We start from the raw sequence: 19,267 nt of genomic DNA on the forward strand, positions 1-19,267 counted from the left end.
AAAGTGAACGCCTCTCAACGAATGAATGCACGCATGAATGATTTCAAAATAGCTCGTTGCATGTTGCAAGTAGAAAAATAAAATGTATATTTACAGTTGTTATAAAAATGTGAATTGGGAGATATGTTGACAATTTAGGGCTGCGGTGGTAATTGGGCCTCACTTGTAACTCTCAAAGCTGAACTTGGTGCCACTGTGGCTGAGACGATCGCCTCGTTATCCAAGTGCTGAAGCCAGCAGCAACTGCAGTATTCTGAGTTGAGGTTAAATGAAAAATGTCAGGTTTTTGTTTTTACTATCAGCGAAACGAAAGGAAGATCTGGACGTTTTGGACAACTGGCGTTCTGCGGGGAATGATAGTTTACAATGCAATGATTTTTTTAATACCTGTACAGTACATAATATAGCAGGAACTGGAAACAGGCTTTGGCGGATTTTTATTGAAATTGCCATCATACTGATTTGAAGCTTTCGTGACGGCAGGAATCCATACTCTTTGGTTCTTTCGGTAAAGTCACGTAGAAGGGAAATAATTGTATTTTATTTTTATTATTTTATTATTTCCCTTCTACGTGACTTTACCGAAAGAACCAAGAAGATGAATCCCTGCAGTCACGAAAACTTTAAATCGAAAATAATAATCTTTAACATTTTCATTCAGTGCCCTTAAAAACATCCAAATGCAAGCTTTTGTCAATGTTTTCAGCAAAATGATTTTTTTTTAAATCACCCCCCCCCCCTCTGGAAACTCGTATCATTCTCCAAACTCTGAACTCATGTAGGTCAAACCAGAACACAAAGCTTATCTGCACACAAGCAGAGAGAGACAACACATACACAGAGACACACAACTATTGTCTCCGTGTCTGTGTTTTGTCTCTCAAATTTAGTTCTACCTGATGACGACTGCTTATGTTGCAATCGAAACATCGTATTCTATTATTTAATGTATTTTCTTTCTACGTGACTTTACCGAAAGAACCAACGAGTAATCCTGCTGTCACGAAAGCTTCAAATCAAGCGAGCGTAGTGGATGAGTGAGATGGGCTGCGTGTTAGGAACGCCGATGTGTTGCTGCGTTACGAAGTGGATCGCCCCGTGTGCTCTTAATAAATAAGCCTTCTACTCGACGTGTCTCGGAAGGCGCTCAATACACATGTATAACACGTCATTTAGCGATGTATTACTTCAATACGTACATGTTTTATCTGTTCAGAATGATTGAGAAAACGTTGGGAATAGGATACCAGCACAATAGCTTGCTCTTCAGAACCAATGTCACAGGATCTTTTAGATTTACTTCATAGCATTCAGCAAGTTTTGGTTACTTTTAACAAGAGAGCTGTTGGAAATAAATAATTAAATGATTCAATTACTTAATTGCTTGGAGATTGTTGTCCATTAGAGTATGTTAACATTTTAAAAAGTGGCATGGGTATGAGCTCTGAGATTTGTGAAGTTCTGATGTTATTATTTAATGCAGTTAGCTTACACATACGCGTTAGTATATTATATTTTATTTCACAAAGGCACAAACCCCATAGGAACCAATTCACTGAACATACATGCCAAGTCTGTAACCCTCGGTTAAAAACCACCAAAAATAAAACTGCAGTGAAACCTCACTATAACGTCCACTAGATTGACAAACTTTTAATAAATGCATTTTGCCAAAATCCTCGGCACGATCAAATGTTAAACATCTCAAAATAACATCATATTAATGTGCATTGCATATTAACTTAATTTTTAAAAGTTCTGGTAATTGTTTACCGCTTCGTACCAGCTTGGTATTACAGCCTATAGAATCGCGGCAGCCTGACAAGCATTAGCTATGATGTCATCGTGCAAATAACGTCAGCCAAGCCAGTCCACTTGACACTGCCATGTGGCCTTGCTTGTGATATCTCAACTCGCTGGCGAGAACGAAGCGTGGAGAACGAAGAGCGGAGAACGAAGCGCGCCCAATGGATTGGCTGACAGTTTGCATGGCATTGCCATCAAGAGAGGTTGTAAAGGTTCATATTCTTGGTTCTTTCGGTAAAGTCACGTAGAAGGGAAATAATAAAATAATAAAAATAAAACATAGTAAGATAAAAGAAATGTGTAGTTTTTATTATTTCCCTTTTACGTGACTTTACCGAAAGAACCAATAATATGAATCCATGCAGTCACGAAAGCTTTAAATCGAAGTTGGAAAGGTTGCTGATGTATTCATATATCCATCGAAGACAAATGTAAACACATGAAAATGTACCACACTATCATATTTATTAGGCTCTAGCCTATTAATATAAGTAAAAATGGTGAAATTTGTAAAACAATTTGAAAGTGTATTTCTTGCAATTTCAGATTAAAGTATTTTCATAATGTAAAAAAAATGAATAAATACAGGTTATCCACACCTATGTTGTAACGAGATTTCACTGTACATGTATAAGCAAATTGAAAACACTCTGAACTGTTGTGTTTAATTAAGTAAAAATAAATAAACAGTATTCGGAACCAAAATCATCAGCTTCTTCACTCGAGCGCCCAAACAGAGGGTTTAAAGCATGAGTTGTTTGATGAAATCACCCAGCTAATTTCGGTCTCTTAAAAACCCGACAGCTCGAATATAAAGGCAAGACTTAGCGGGTAGCAAGGTGGCTTAGGGGAGTAATTCCTGTAATGGTAGCGAACCAACACTGCTAAAATCCTGTGTTTTAATCCAGAGTTGACAACATGAAGTTACATTTAAAGTCTGATGTTAAGGCATTATTACACTATCATTGTTGTAAAGCTCCGTCGTTGGGCAGGTGACATCGCGAGTTTGGATGGTCGATGGATGAACTTCTGCGAGAGTTGCAGTGATAACAGCGGCTCGTGTGCAAGGGTACGCTCGATTGCGACTTCGCAAGACCACGCGCGGTGTAAACGGCGTGGATTGATCATGGCTGATCATATCACAATACTTTTTCAACTATACATTCTAAAATTCAACATTACATTTTTGTCACTGAAACGACGCAAACTAAGAAAAAAACAGACCTCTTATCGTGTAGAGATAGATCTAATCGGTGTTTCAAGCCCGACAGGAATATCTTATTTGACAGGTACTAGTCTATTTTAACGAGTTGTTGACATCCCCAGCGTTTAACAGTGCTATTTTTTGGTTTTGGAAGCCAACATCTGCAGTAATTCTTGCGGAGGTGCTTAACAGCTGTACTTTCCCTTCTAGCCCCGCCCACCTTCCCCTTCTAGCTCTGCCCACCCTCCCAGCTCCTCCCCCCTCCCCTTAAGCAGTATATAAGATCTTGTCTCTTGGATTTCTCTTCACTTGATACAGTAAATTTGGCTGTCACGGTCCCACCTGAAGACGTAGACTTGTGTTGCCTCCGAAACGTCGTGATTTTATTGAGTTATTTTCATTTATTATTATTTTATTATTATTTTTTACCTACGTGACTTTACCGAAAAAACTTAGAATATGAATCCTTGCAGTCACGAAAGCTTAAAATCTAGAAGGAATATTAAGTTTTGCGAACAATAAAAGACACTTGAAAGCCACAATGAGGAGCATCGTGTGATGCCATTGCAATGACTGCCATATACAGGGCGCTTCAAAAAAATGTTAACACTTCGGAGAATTTGCAACAATATCACGAGAAATGTGCCTCCGAGGCTCTGGAGACCACCTGGAGAAGATTCCAGGCACGCGTTGACAGTGATGACGAACGAGTAGAGACTCTATGACTTTTTGAAGCTATTAACATCACATTTGTCATCATGTTGCAGTTTATTATCCGTTCTTTCCCCATTAAAAACGAAGTGTTAACATTTTTTGAATCACCCTGTACATGAATAAAAGTCATGATGTGTGGTCGCGTCACTGTTATATTTTAAAATGTAATTTCGTCACACTGCATTATATTACGACATATTATAGTGGTGTTCCTGAAAGTCACTTTCAATAATTTTTCCCATTAACAAATCTTCAAATACCTGTCTAAAAGCCCAGGGCACACACAGCCTATGTACTTATCTGGGAAATAACCACAAAAGTGTATGTTTTTTAGACTGTGCCTTCCTTTAATTTTACTGCAGTCATAGATATGCCTGCATTTATCCTTGAGATGACTGCACTAGAATTGTCTTCAGAAAGACGTGACATTTTTACTTAGTGCAATTCTTCAGACGAAATAGGACTAATGATATAGTTGTAACTAACGTTACATAATACATTGACATAGCATGGTTAAAGAAACATGGCCAAAGTAAATAATCGCGTAAAAACAAAGTGCGCTATGGATCTTTTCCCTCTGAACATAACGGAAAGGGTGATTAATTTAGAACACTCTTCTTTGGCCATGGCACAGAAACTAGTATCGATATAAATGGCTAAACCAGTACTTTTTCAACAGGTGGGCCCTCTGACATCCACTGCTGCTTCTGACATGGTCACTTGACAAGCCAGCTATGATGTTAGCACGCTTGAGCCACGTTTGGAAGGTTGACAGTTTAAATCTTGTTTTGGGTTTCGACTTAAAATATTCTTCCTCGGGGGTCAATTATATGAATGCTACTTCGTGGGAATTCAACTGTTGGTACTTTCAGGAAAGTCACGTAGAAAAAAAAACTATTTTATTATTTCCCTTCTACGAGACTTTACCGAAAGAACCAAGAAGATGAATCCCTGCAGTCACGAAAGCTTTAAATCGAAATTCAACTGTCATCATTATATTGTTGATAGACCGCCCCCAATCAATGAATGTGGAATTTACACATTCACTGGATCGGGGATACCAATGGACATGAGTGGACTATAATGGTTGTTTGGCCAGGGAGAAACTGTGATTTTGGATGACACAAAGTATATTAATGTTATTCAAGTATGTGTTTTTAGATATATGTAACTTAAATGTAAGGAATTTTCTCTTTTGCCATTTTGGTTATGACACTGACATTGAATGGTCCATACTTGTGAATGACGACTCTGCGTTATTATCATTAACTTGAAAGTAGGCAGCATAAGTTAGTAATTTCCTTAACTATTGGGCAGACGTGGCATTGAAAAGATCTATAAAATAACATTCCATAAAAAAAAATGAACGAGGAATTCAAATAGAAGACTGAATGTAAAACACTGGGTGGAGGGGGATTCACTATTCCTGAGTTACATTTTTTTTTACTTTATGCAAAAAGTTACTCCCTTCCAAGCCTCCACAAGACACAATGCAAACATTTGAGCAACCAATTATAATCTGGCCAGGTGGCACTGGTTATCACACATCTCACATTAAGGTCGTGTCCAAATCTGGTTTGGGGTTTACTCAGCCCATATCTCTGATACAATGAGTACCACTTTGTCAGATATCAATTACGATCATTGCATGAAATCATGCTCCCGAATTTCCACCACTGGCTCAGGACCACCAATAGAAATGAGTGCCACCCCGTGTTTGTAAGAAGACACTTTCATCTTGACATGAACTATGATGTACTTATGCAAATTATTAAGATGACAAAAGCTAAAATGCAAGTTAAATTCACTCTAAATGAGTCAAGCAAGACAGAAATCCAATGGCACAATAGCTTAGCAAACACATCTATACAGGGAACATTTTGTCATGTACTCGTGTTTACTCGAAATACTGGCAAGGGCCGTCTAAGCTCGTTATCACCTTTTGTGCTGGTGAAATGAACAGCAACTGCTGAGGCTGTATGTCCATGTATGTTCAACATCTTTTGCACCGTACGTTGCCAACCGTGCTAATCCGAGGTGTGGAATCGCATCTCCGATGAACCCTTAAGTTATTATTTAAATCTGTTTTTAAAATAAATATAGAGGCTAATAATATTAAACCCCAATTAAAAAACTATGGCAACATGTAAAAAAAAAATAGTAACACACATTGTACTCTTCCAAAATATATTAATTGTTTTTGCTTGGTATGGAAAACATGTGGAGTTTGATTTTTTTTTAAGTTGCTCATAATTTTACACGTGTGGATACCCACATTCATAATTTGGCTCGATGGATCAGGGGGCCAATGCCTACATTGGTGCATTCAGCCAGCACTGCTGAGATCCTGGGATAAAATCAAGGAGTCCACTCAAGGTTCTGTTGTGCAGCAGATTTGATGTTCTTAGCCATGCGTCAATGATTGCACAATATTAGTTGACATTTGTTTTTTGACTAGATATGGTCTGATAATAAAAAAGCCATGGTAACCTATTCGCCACAAAACATGAAGTCTTGTTATATTGTATTAGATAAGAGGCCTATAGGTAACACAGACAATAGTCTCTTCCAGGGTTTTTTTTTCTCAAATGTCACATTGTTATGAGGAATAAAGGTAATTTAATGAACACATGTTATTCGTACCTCGACTCCACTAGAACTCAAGTCCAAATTCAAGTTAAAGTGTTTCGCTGCTCAAACGAGCACCGGGGCAGTGCTCATCTTTGTTGGGTGGTCCAAAGCTGGTGGTGGAAATTCCACATAATTTGAGCAAGTTTATCTCTAGGACAAACACTAATGACTCACCAAGTGGTATGCATTTTACCAAACGCAAAATATGATGAGCTTGGTACAATCCTGATTGTTATTTTCATTTGAAACCCTCGAACTGCGAGTTGAGTTCTGTATAAGAGTGCTATATGGATGATTAAAGCACAACTTGGATAGAAGATTACATTCAAAATAAACCTATACACTGGAACAGTGGATGTCTGATAAACTCGCATCCTCCACAGTAGTGTGGAGTTTCCACTACTGGCAAGATTGCCAACACTCATCAGAGCAGAGACAGTGAATTCGCCTTCACCACATGCGAAACAAAAAAAATAAAACCACGTAACAAATGAGCAACTTATACAGATGTCAGCTCCCTAAATGTCACTCCACTGGAAAATCAATTTGGCAGCTTGGCATGTGTGGTAGCCGTTCTCCTTGTGGGCACAAGGTGCCGGTGTGGAATGGGGGAGGCGTGAGTTGGGTGCGGGCAGGGAGGGGGTGGGGAGAGGCGGTCGGTCACACGTTGTAGTCGGCGCTCTTCCCGGCGGGCTGCCACGCGCACACCTGCGCGGCCCCCATGATCGACGCTCCCACGTGGAAGAGCAGCTGCCAGGCCGTGCGGGTGTCGGCGAGGCGTGCGTTGCACGCGCACACCACGGCGAGTGACGTGAGAGCTTTGGCTTTCCGCCAGTGGCACTGGCGCACGAGCAGGGAGCACTGCGGCGGAGGGGAATGAGAGAGTAGGAGGGAGGAAGACACATGCACGCACAGACATATATCAAAAGTAAAAAACAAAAGGTGTAGCGTGCTCATATCACTGCAGGTAAAACGGGCCTCTCCTAAAGAGAGATTTCGAAAGTGCCTCTGGAGGGTATTTGGCCTTCTCTTCCAAACTCGTGAGAAGTCTTGAAAGGGTTGGGGAGTACCCACAACTGTACCCACCACATGCAAACCTGCCGATGGACTATGGTGTAGCTATTTATACTGCTGGGTGGACAGGTGTGGGGGAACCGGCGACATTTGGATTGCGAGTCCCGTGTAACAAGAATTAATGACAGCAGTTTCCTGCGTACACAGTACAGCCCTTTGTCAAAGCACTGCTGGACAAAGGCCTTCCCATGCCATGCGGGTCGTCGGGGTTATTTGACCATACGTCACCATCCTGCGGTGAAGGTAGCGAGTACGGATTTGGAGGCACATAAGTACAGTAGTAAAATAGCTTTTGCTACACTGCCCTCTGCTGCCCGCAACGTGGCTGCGCACATACCGACGAAAAGACGAACAAGTCGGCGCACACGGGTACAGAGCGCACGCGCACACACGCATCTACCTTCAACAGTCCGGATTTGTATTATTATGATCATGATTGTATTACGCTTGTTAACCCAGGATAGCCTCACTAAGTCTCATGACTTATTTTTCAGGAGGATCCTGCAAAGTTTTTGCAGCATGGGCGATGGTTGCTATGTATAACCACAACTGAGTAATTTGTGGGTATTTGTAAAAAAAAAGTAGCAAATTTGGACCACGACACCAACACACAATGGCCCACTCTTGAGAATGACACCACGGGATGTGCACTGTGAAAGCAGACGACGTGATAATGTATATTCTTAGGTTTTTTCGGTAAAGTCACGTAGATAAAAAATGAATAAAAGTAAAATAAAATAAAAATCACGACGTTTCGGAGGCAACATAAGCTTCCGTCTTCAGGTGGAACCGTCACAGCACGTGATAATGGTTGGTACACCCCACTTGCATTGAACAGTCAACTTCTCCAGCAAGCGCCATACGTGCTACTGCTAGGCCAGGGGTCGGCAACCGCATGCGGCTCTTTAAGGGCAGCTTCGTGACGTCGTTTATTCAGGGCCACCGTCACATATTCTCACGTTCTCACGCAGTTTTTTTTTTATAGATTTCGAAAACAATGTTTCTTATTATTTTGGTTGCCGACCCCTTTGCTAGGCTATATCACCGCCTCTGACAGATGTATTCATTGTACAAAGATCCCTTGTGTGACGTTATAGACTGTAGGAGTAAGTCATGTGAACAAGCACCGATTATTACAGCTGGTACAGCACACAATAAAGATGATTTAGCCAGTTCCAAGCATTGTATCCCGTCTCCCAAATAGCTGATGTATGAGCATATCAGGTACTCATGTAAGCCTGTATTCACCAATGGATGTCCAAGACAAGTTCAATACAACTTGCCACCGATGATGCTTCTTGGACTTGAACACTTGTTGCACGAACCTCTGTGACCCCACTCTCCACACTTACACACAAACATACACATGCATTTATGTACACTTGCATCCACAGGAGTGCACCGTACCTGATAGAAGGATGTGGAACATGCGAGGAAAAACACCATGATGTTAAACGAGCCTTCTCCATCCTCCTGCACAATCAAGGGACAGAGTAAGGGAGGTTGATTTTAACCCCTCACTACACCGAATAAGCATCATTGCACACCGTCAACAGGCTAATGTTAAACACATAACCAGGTAGTGATGCATACTTCATCATTAACTCTATCGAATAATGGGCCTTCAATATCAGTGGTTCCAGGAGCACTTATTTAAGCAAAGAAAACCATGGATTGGCTAAAACTTTCCCAAGTCTCATCAGCAGGATGTGGTTGATTCAAACTGCTACTGGGTCACTTGGGTGTTACAGGCAGAGTGCTCTCCGTGTACATTGTGGGGTCAAATGCCATATTCAGCTGCACTCGGTAAAAAAAAAACATCTTTCATAAAAAAAAACCTTGGTAGACTGGAGGTACATGGCTAAGGTGTTTAACAGCAGAACAAGAAGTAAACCCATGTCTATGCATTGATTATTTAACATCTATTCGTCCTAGGAAGTATTTATTTTGTGACAATCGCATTAGCACCTGCGCAAGACGTGCAGGAAGCAATACGTCCGTAAGCAGAGATGGACATCAGGAATTTCTCATCAGCTTTTCACGGGAGGCCACGGGAGACCCTTGACATTTGCCATGACAATTTGTATTTAAAAAGCAGGAAATTGGTAAACGTGGAAAGGCGGACGGACGATGGAGAGTTTTGATGACGAAATATTTGGAAACCCTTGAGTGAGAGGAGAAGGTGTCTCTTTGTTAGAGCCATTGTGAAAGGGAGGTGCCTCACCATGAGCGTGTTCTCTAGAAGGTGGAATCCCCGCACCAGGTTGAGGAGACCGCACACGAAGTTGAGCAGCAATGAGATGGCTCCAGTGACACTAACGGGGCCCAGGTGCGATCGGGGGGCTACCAATGAGAGGACAGGGATAACGGACTCGCACATACACAAGCAGCATGCACAGAACCCCGTTAAAAGTCATTCACTAACGTAGAAACACCACAAACACAGCACACCAGAGCTGAGCCAAGTGACTCATCATTGCCGTGGGTCTTGTTGTTGCCTTTTTATGTTAACGAACTGCACGCGACGCTATTTTCAGGTCGAGTTGACCATGAGGAGGGCCCAGGACAGGTTCACACACCACTTGCCATGGATACAATTTATTGCTGGGAATAAACACCCAGGTATCCGGGTTTGTAGAACATATTCATTCGCCACTGTGCCGCTACTTCCCAAACACACAGAAACACTGACAACGACAACCACCGTTCGCCACTAAGTGACGGTGACATTACCATGGCACTTGTGCCTAAGTGCACATTTTTTTTACTTGTTAAAATTTGGACGACAATGGCATACCGTTTTGAATGACGTCACGGGATTTTAAACGTCCACTGTGAAGAAGTTGTCACGTTTTTAACGGTTAATACACCTGCAGTATTAACCAGGGCGGCCGCCAAGTTCGAACAGGGAACGGCTGCAAAACAAGTGACGAACAAACTACCGCTGGGCCATGTCACCGCCCAAAATACACTCACCTACAAAGACAAAAATATCCCCCGTATAGCCTTAACAGACTGTTGGGGCAAGTGCTGTTAGTGAGCACCTATGAAGGTTGGTACAGTACACGAGGGGGTTGGTGGCCAACAAAACGTCCAACTGCCTTTGTCTCCCCCAGTGGCAATGTTGTTACACACCGCACCACCAGGTACTTCTTTGAGGCCGAGTCGACCTAGGAGAGGCCCAGTACCGGTTCAGATAATCGTCACTGGTGTTGGCCGTGAGCGGGAATCGAACTCGGGTCGCCGGGTTCGTAGCGCAGGGCGCTAACCGCTACACTACCGCTCCCCACACCCACCCACTAACACCTTTACACACACACGGGGACATACACAGGGGACATACACAGGCTCGTGTGGACCGGCTCTGTACTGGTGGACACCCCTCCGTTGGCAAAGTCTCTCTCCGACAGCTGATGCGGTGGCCTCAGGCGCAGCTCGGTCTGCAGCTCGGTGAGGTTGAGGCGAACGCTCAGCGACCGTGGGCTGTTGTACCTCTGCTTCGTCTTCTGGATGAAGGTGTCTGCTCGCCAGAGTCCGACATCACTCAGTGTCACCATTGCAAGGTTAATTCACTCCCCGAAGTCGCTGTGCTATGTAATCCAGTAAGAGCCTCAAGTGATTCATTATCATCATTGCAAAAGTTATACACTACGAGTGCAAATATTTTCAAACTTAGCAAGTGCCCAAAGTGATTTTTGCCACTACATGGATGCTTTGCTACCCGTGTTGGGAGGGTTCATGATGAAAAGTAGTTGTTCATTATTAATTACTCCAGGTCATTGGTCCCCACATTTCTGGAGCTGTAGACCACTGTCATTCGAGGCTAAATTCACCTAAAAGGGACCTATGACAGTTTTGGATACCATTCGCTTCTGATGTAGCACGTGGTTGGGAATTTAACCCACATCTCAGGAAGCGTAGCATTGTGCAATGACCATTGTAGAGGAGTGCACATACAGATCCCCTATATAGTCAGATTGTGGGGTTAAGTGCTGTTAGCGAGTACCTATGAAGCTCTCCATGGCATACCAGGGGGTAGGTGGCCACAACCATGCCCGGCCCCCTTCGACTTCCCAGTGCTAATGTTTACACACCACAGCACGTACTCATTTAAGACGGAATTGACCTAGGGGAGATCCAGGATCAAATAATAGATTTGTCACTGACATTGACCGTGAGCGAGAAATTATCTTGGGTCGCCGTTTTGGTCGCGCAGCACAACAACAACCACCGCCATTCACCACTAAGTGGCGGTGACGTCACCACGGCGCTTATGCCAGGCTATGTGCACTTTAAAGCCACGTGAAGTGTCGAATGCCCGCTGGCAGGGGATCACGGGAGACCCAGGTGCCACGAGTTGACTGATATGACTAGCCGATGCACCACCTGTGCCCCGGTACTAGCGCAGTACACTAACCACGACACTGCCGCTCCCCACACTACAACCGCACCCATGCCTCCTGCCGAGGGATATGCACACGCACGCACGCACACACTCACCGAACTCGATGAGGCAGTAAGGCCGCACGGCGGTCTCGATGCGCGCTCGCTCGTACGTGGACAGGAACTCGCGCTGCAGCTCATCCAGGAAGGAGAAGGCGAGAACGGCCGGGTAGGCGTCCTCGCACACCAGCATGTACGCCACGCCCAGCGCGCTGATGAAGCTGCACGTGCAAAGACAACGACGACGGCGCGAGGGGCAGTGTTATTATCTTCTTTATTTGTGTTGCTGACAGAAGACCCAGCGGTGGTTCGTCATGAGGGGACGTTGGGGTCTCGCTGGTGAAAAAAAACCAGCTCAAGAATTCCCATTTGCTCCTTAAAAGATAAAAATGAGCATAAAGCTCTCCTCCCCGATCACCTTATCCAACCGCACACGGGCTTATGTGCTCTACCGATATATACCCACTGGGCACCCTGGATTTAAATCTGGACAGTGTAGAGTGGTGATGGTCTCAGTCCAATCACCAAAGATTGCATGGAAAAATCACGTTACATTTGGTTTGCCACTTTATTCAGCATATTCCAGCTCTGAGGACTATTTTTTCTGTTTTCAAAGTGACATACACCTCTATAGCAGGGCATGCGGGAAGGTGTGCCACCTGGTGGTGATAAGAGGCAAATGACAGAATCTCAGAATATCTCTTTGACATCTAAAGGCCAGGGTGATGCCTTCTCATTGGTGTACAGCTCATTGTGAGCATTCCAAATAGAAATGTATTCATCTCATTAGTATATGCCTATCGTACAACTTAAATTTAATGGGGAGAAAATAAATTCATGGTTTTAATCATGTAATAAACCATATGATATTCCTTGGGTCTTTCGGTAAAGCCACAAAGATAGAAAAAATTATCAAAATAATAACAATATCACGACGTTTCAATCGCAAGACAAGCAATCTTCTTTTTTCACCTGACGACGATTGCTTGTGTGGCGATCGAAATGTCGTGATATTGTTATTTTGATTTTTTTTTATCTACGTGGCTTTACCAAAAGACCCAAAGAATATGAATTCCTGCAGTCACGAAAGCTTTAAGTCAAGATTAAACCATATGATGTAAATGAGGTTTTTAGTTGAAATGAAGATGGCATCTCATTCGGTGACAAATGTGGGCATGCCGACGAGCGTGGAGCAGTGCATGCTGCATGGACCGAAGTTCTAATCCTGCAAAGAATGAGAAAAAAGTAAATGAAAAAGCCTTAATGTCCGTGAGCTTTCAGGTGACCTGAAGAAAGGTGGCATCTCATTAGGTGACCCACAGACGGTGCGGGGCATACTGGATACGCTGGGAGGGTGCGGCGCCCAGGGAGCAGCGGTCAGGCAGAGCGGACAAGCGCCGCGACAAGAGCTTGAGGCTTCGCTTGCTCGCTTGCAGCGCCGCCGTCGGCTGCTGGTCCGTGGAGGCCGACAGAGGCAGCCCGTCGCGCACACGCACCACCGATGCAAAGAGAACACCCGACATGGCCCTGCAGGAGGAGAACAGCGCAAGGGAGGCAGAGTGAGTAAAGACGCCAACACTGCAACTAATGATGACAATCTACTTGGTTCTTTCGGTAAAGTCACGTAGAAGGGAAATAATAAAAATAAAACATAAATAAAATAATTCTCACGACGTTTCGCCCACAACGCAAGCAGCCGTCCTCAGGTGAAGAACAGGTCTGTCGGAAAGACAGCGTCTGAATGATGTAAATGGGCTTTTAGTTGAAATTAAGATGGCATCTCATTCTTTTCAGACGCTGTCTTTCTGACAGACCTGTTCTTCACCTGAGGACGGCTGCTTGCGTTGTGGCCGAAATGTCGTGAGAATTATTTGATGTTTTTTTATTATTTCTCTTCTACGTGACTTTACCGAAAGAACCAAGAAGATGAATCCCTGCAGTCACGAAAGCTTTAAATCGAAATTTAATGACGAGGCTTGAAGAAAAGTATCCTCCCCGTCGAGGTTCGTCAGTTTAACACGTAGGCTTTGCGTCCAATATCATCCATAATACAGGTTTGTTGGGTAGGATCGCGTAAATAAACGTGTCGTTAAACCCTCCACCTCCCGACACAGCCAGGGTGGTGGCGGGTTAAACGACACATTTATATATTTACGCGATCCAACCCAAAAAAAACCCCGATATCATGGATATTGGTCGCAAAAGCCTACGTGTTAAACTAACGATGAGGACACGGGGTTTTTAACATCCGGACGGCACGTTTTGGTTGTTCCACAGTAAAAGAGTGCAGATGAAACCCGGACACAGGACAAGTGTTAACAATCATGTACTCTTAACTGTCAACAGTTGGAGAGGCTCTTGATTAAAACACACACCTCACTGGATGTGCTGTGCCTCCGGTTTGTTGTTTTGTAACCCATGTCTGGAATGTTATTCATATGCTCAATGCTTGTATGCTGTGACTGTTGTTTCCATGTTTGAATACCTTGAGCAATGTTTTAAAAAGTAGGCTTTCGCGACCAATATCATCCATCATACATGTTTTTTGGGTTATATCGTGTAAATAAATGTGTCGTGAAACCCGCCACCACTCGACACACCCAATTAGTAAGATTTGTCACGTAAACAGAACGTGCCAATTTGTTACATCACACCGGTGTATTGGAGAGCAAAGCCACAACATTTACAACTGGAGTACGACGTTTCGCCAGTAATTATAACTAGCTTCATCATGCGTCGTACTGAGATTGTAAATGTTGTGGATTTTCTCTCAAACACTAGTAACAAATTGGTATGTTCTGTTTACATGAGAAACCTTACTAAGTGGCTGGATTTAACGACACATTGATATATTTACGCGATCTAACCCAAACAACCCGTGTTATGGACCTTGAGTAATGTTTGTGTTTAAATTGTTAATTTCAATATTTGTCATATTTGAACTTTGATTAAAAGAAATACATTTTGTATGTTCTTTTTGTAAGTTATTCATTATTAGCATGTGCTTCCTGGCTGCAAACTGGAATAAATGTTAACCTCTTTCATTCCTCACCGTAATTTCAAGCTTACCAATCATGTTCAACTCTGCAACGTTAACAGATGTTTGCAATCAAGTTCCCATTACACTCTAAGGTTTCTCACGTGTCAAACGTGAGGTGCAGAACAGAAAATAAATATTCTTGGTTCTTTCGGTAAAGTCACGTAGAATTGAAATAATAAAAATACAAATAAAACATAATAAAATAATTCTCACGATGTTTCGGCCACAACGCAAGCAGCCGTCCTCAGGTGGAGAACAGGTCTGTCGAGAAGACAGACTCTGTCAGACTCTGTCTTATCGACAGACCTGTTCCCCACCTGAGGACGGCTGCTTGCGTTGTGGCCGAAACGTCGTGAGAATTATTTTATGTTTTATTTTTATTATTTTATTATTTCCATTCTACGTGACTTTACCGAAAGAACCAAGAAGATGAATCCCTGCAGTCACGAAAGCTTTAAATCGAAAAGAAAATACATATTTTAGTCTGGTCTTAAGATTATTGGTTTTCACCATGCTGAAATGTGTGGTATCCTTCTTAAGAAGCTTAATCTCATGATGTTGGTCCACTTATTTTCATCACTTGTTGTTGGGAGAATATATTTGGCTAATCTTTTAACTTCGAGTGATTAGAGACGTAACGTAAGCACATTACCTGCTATGACATACTGGAAGAGACATATGGAGGACATTGGCAAAAAGTGTGGAGCTGCACACTTGGCATTGCACTGCAAAGATTAGCACGATTTGCTACGTACGGTGCGAAAGAAGTTTAACGTTATATTGTTTTGCCAGGTAAGGCCCACTGAGATAAGCGTCTCCTTTTCAGAAGCGACCTGTCCACAAGTGATAGCTCAACAAAGCGGCTAATCATTTAGAAAGATATAGCAAATACCCTCAATGCGACCACAGGGAGAACGTGCAACCTTCAAATACACAACAGGCGTGTCAGGGTGGGGATCGAACCCAGGAACGTACTCGTGTACACCAGGCGAGGTAGTTAACATCTCGGAGTAGAGACCACGCACACACAGGTCAAAGGGTCACCCTCCCTGTGTGTGAAGGGGACTTGAGCTGGACATGTCGCTGTCAAAGGTTGATGGCCGGTGGGTGGTCAAGCCCAGGGGTGGGTGGTCAAGCCCAGGGGTAGGTGGTTAAAGCCAGGGGGGGGGGGGGAGTAGGCAAACACAAATAACAAAAAACATTTTTGGTCACGAATTTGGTAACTAAATTAAAAAATGTTTCAATGCGCTGGTGTGGCGAATACGAGACGGCGGTGGTCCTTACATTTAAAATAGAAAGGGTCACGAAGCAGTCCTTTAAAGAGCCCTGGTCAAGACGCACGAACCGAGGAGTCGTGACATCGGTGGGATGGGCATTCATCGAGCAGCGGAGTGAGCATGGCCGAATATCGCAATGCCGACGCGTTACCGCTGCACAAGTGTGGATATAAATTTCGATTTAAAGCTTTCGTGACTGCAGGGATTCATCTTCTTGGTTCTTTCGGTAAAGTCACGTAGACGGGAAATTATAAAATAATAAAAATAAAACATTATTAAATTCTCACGACGTTTCGGCCACAACACAATCAGCAGCAGCAGCAGCAATGCCACAAGGCGCCATCCATATTTGACCGTCGACGTAGCCAAGGCGTTTCACATCGTTCCCTACGTCGCGTCTTTGCTTTATCGTCGTTTTAATAAACAATAAAGAGAGAGGCACGAACACCCTGCCAGCCCTGCCCGCCCTGCCGTGTGTGGAGGGTGAACAAGGGGGAGGAGGAGGCCGCGGCTGGGTGCCGGCCACGCCGAGGCCTGCACACACACGGAAGGCCGCAGACGCCGCCACCACCACCAGTAGCAGCGCCGCCTTCTTCGTCTTCCTCACCTCGCACGCAAAGTAAACACCGCAGCCTCACGCGGGCTCAGGCGACACGAAGAAGAAGCACGGAGGAGGAGGTGGTGGTGGTGGAGGGGAGATTGTGTTGTTGTTGTTGTCGTCGCTGTTGTTGTTGAACCCCAGGAGTTTGAGGGCCGCGTCAAACAAAATCTCTCGCAGAGGCAGCGCGGGGGCCAGGGCGGCGAGTGGAGCGCCGAGAGCCTCGATCCGCGGTGGCCCGGTAGGGGGGGGGGTGGTGGGGAGGGGGGGGTGGTGGTGGGGGGATGGTGGGGAGGGGGGGTGGTGGTGGGGGGGGGGTGGTGGTGGGGGGGGTGGGGGGTGGTGGTGGGGGGATGGTGGGGAGGGGGGGTGGTGGTAGGGGGGGGTGGGTGGTGGGGGGGGTGGGGGTGGTGGTGGGGGGATGGTGGGGAGGGGGGGTGGTGGTGGGGGGATGGTGGGGAGGGGGGGTGGTGGTGGGGGGATGGTGGGGAGGGGGGGTGGGGGGATGGTGGTGGTGGGGGGATGGTGGGGAGGGGGGGTGGTGGTGAGGGGATGGTGGGGGGGGGTGGTGGTGAGGGGATGGTGGGGGGGGGGGTGGTGGGGGGGGTGGGGGGGGGGTGGTGGGGGGGGTGGTGGGGGGATGGTGGGGGGGATGGTGGGGAGGGTGGTGGGGGGGGAGGTGGGTGGTGGTGGGGAGGGGAGTGGTAGGGGGGGGGTGGCCCGGTAGGGAGATGTGGTGGTGGCGGTGGGGTGGAGGTGGTGGCGGTGGGGTGGTGGCGGGGGGGGTGGTGGTGGTGGTGGTGGGGGGGTGGCCCGGTAGGGGGAGGTGGTGGTGGGGGGTGGCCCGGTAGGGGGAGGTGGTGGGGGGGTGGCCCGGTTGGGGGAGGTGGTGGTGGAGGGTGGCCCGGAAGGGGGAGGTGGTGGTGGTGGGGGGTCGGTGGTGGTGGGGGTGGTGGTGGGGGGTCGGGCATCATCCAGGTAATTTCGTCACAGGCAAGGTGCATGACTATACGAGTCAAACGGGCAAGAGTATTTATTAGAGAAACTTTATTACTATCTTGCCATAAAACGGTTGGTTGGTTATTCCATGTACGGGTCATGATGCGGTTCTATTTGGGAGGCTAGTATGTAGGATGTGACTTAATATATATACCCACTTATTGTAATACATTTCTTCACATTGTTTCGCAAAAATACAGTTTCCCTGAATATTCCAATTGATTTGAAATACATTCACGCAAATTTGGAACTTAATGTGACGTAAAGGGACTGAAATAAAAACCCATTACAAAACTAAATGAGTCCGAGTTTTGTCCCATGGCCTTTATTGAAGTGGTTTGCATCATATTGTTTTGCTAAAATCATCTATACAACATCCATCAATATCAACAAAGCAGTGCCTTTCTCAGATTAAAACAAGACACGAAGGGCATGTCTTTGCAGGGTTGCGGGGATGAGTGCTTCAGTAATTCCAACTGTAAACACCGTTGATACGAGACAACGTTCCGATTACAAAAATATCGTCAGAATTTGTTTTCTTACAAAAAAAACACGAAAGCTGCTTTGCTTCATTTTGCATTCAAATTCACAAACGCACATGCGTACACGCAATACCGAAATCCGCTCAGAGGTCGAAAAGGTGGAATTTTAAACAAAGGCATACATTTGTTCAACACTGGCATATAAAAGCAGTGATAGTGAAAGCCCCCTATATCTCTACGTGGCTTTGTAAGTCTCTTTGCAGGGTGTTTAGCTGAATATATTTAAACACAAACATACAATGACAAAGAGTTTCCATGAGCAAACACCTACTAAACCAGCACACCATACGAGGGAATGGCAAGTGAAAGACTGCCAGTTGCATCTCCCCAATGCTCATGTATTTCCACCACACGAGACATTCATTTAAGGCCGAGTAAGACCTGGGTGAAGGTTAAATATAGGTTGAGATAACCCTCACCACGTGTGTACTGAGTCAGATATTGAGCACATGTTTCCAAGATCATATAGCACAGCACAAATCATTTTTTGCCAACACTCCTCATACACACGAAAACAACATCAGAAACGGATCCAAATTCAAATGTGGAATTTCAAGCAAAAGCACAAATCTGCTCAATACGCTTGCATATACAAGCATTGGTCTTAAAATCTTCTATATTACGCTGTTATTTATAAGCCTCTTTTATCAAGGGTGGTATTTGCATATTTTTAAACACATTCACACAAAGCAGCTGTACATGCACCAATGTGAAATTCATAAACTTAACCGTGCAATGTTGCAGAAGGCCAACTCCCTTATAATTGACTCCTGGATAATGGAGCTGTGATTATGTCCGTCACGCCTCGCAAACATTCTGGCAAGTCCAATTTGTCGGATTGCTTTTAATGTGCAAGTTTGCTTGGTGAATTGAAAGTAAATTATCACTGTGGACACAAAAACATAATTAGCAATTAAGATTAATTTAGAATTGCAGCAG

The 19,267-nt window shown here is 44.6% G+C and overlaps 1 protein-coding gene across 2 annotated transcripts; it reads right to left on the reverse strand.

Moving 5' to 3' along the window:
* Positions 1 to 610: 610 nt before the first annotated feature.
* Positions 611 to 17,014, reverse strand: LOC133344595 (vesicle-trafficking protein SEC22a-like). 2 transcript variants are annotated; one of them, XM_061554599.1, is made up of 8 exons: positions 16,797 to 17,014; positions 15,888 to 15,995; positions 13,211 to 13,399; positions 11,930 to 12,093; positions 10,773 to 10,949; positions 9,654 to 9,772; positions 8,837 to 8,902; positions 611 to 7,216 (listed from the first exon to the last, which is right to left on the reverse strand). In XM_061554599.1, the coding sequence occupies exons 2-8, from the start codon at positions 15,914 to 15,916 to the stop codon at positions 7,016 to 7,018; spliced, it is 945 nt and encodes a 314-aa protein (XP_061410583.1). In that variant the 5' UTR covers positions 15,917 to 15,995; positions 16,797 to 17,014; the 3' UTR covers positions 611 to 7,015. The 2 variants fall into 2 exon arrangements, with proteins under 2 accessions (XP_061410583.1, XP_061410584.1); XM_061554600.1 differs by lacking the exon at positions 15,888 to 15,995.
* Between the last annotated feature and the right edge of the window lie 2,253 nt (positions 17,015 to 19,267).

The sequence above is a fragment of the Lethenteron reissneri genome, chromosome 20 (genome assembly GCF_015708825.2).
Source record: "Lethenteron reissneri isolate LAM-NWPU_2019-01 chromosome 20, ASM1570882v1, whole genome shotgun sequence".
Taxonomy (NCBI): domain Eukaryota; kingdom Metazoa; phylum Chordata; class Hyperoartia; order Petromyzontiformes; family Petromyzontidae; genus Lethenteron; species Lethenteron reissneri.

Coding starts and splice junctions, on each gene's coding strand:
- LOC133344595 (XM_061554599.1), bottom strand. CDS start 15,916: ATGTTAACTACCTCGCCTGGTGTACACGA. Junction 13,400..15,887: donor ACCTCGCCTGGTGTACACGA/GTACGTTCCTGG, acceptor CTCCTCCTGCAG/GGCCATGTCGGGTGTTCTCT. Junction 9,773..10,772: donor GCCGGTCCACACGAGCCTGT/GTATGTCCCCTG, acceptor TCTCATTGGTAG/CCCCCCGATCGCACCTGGGC.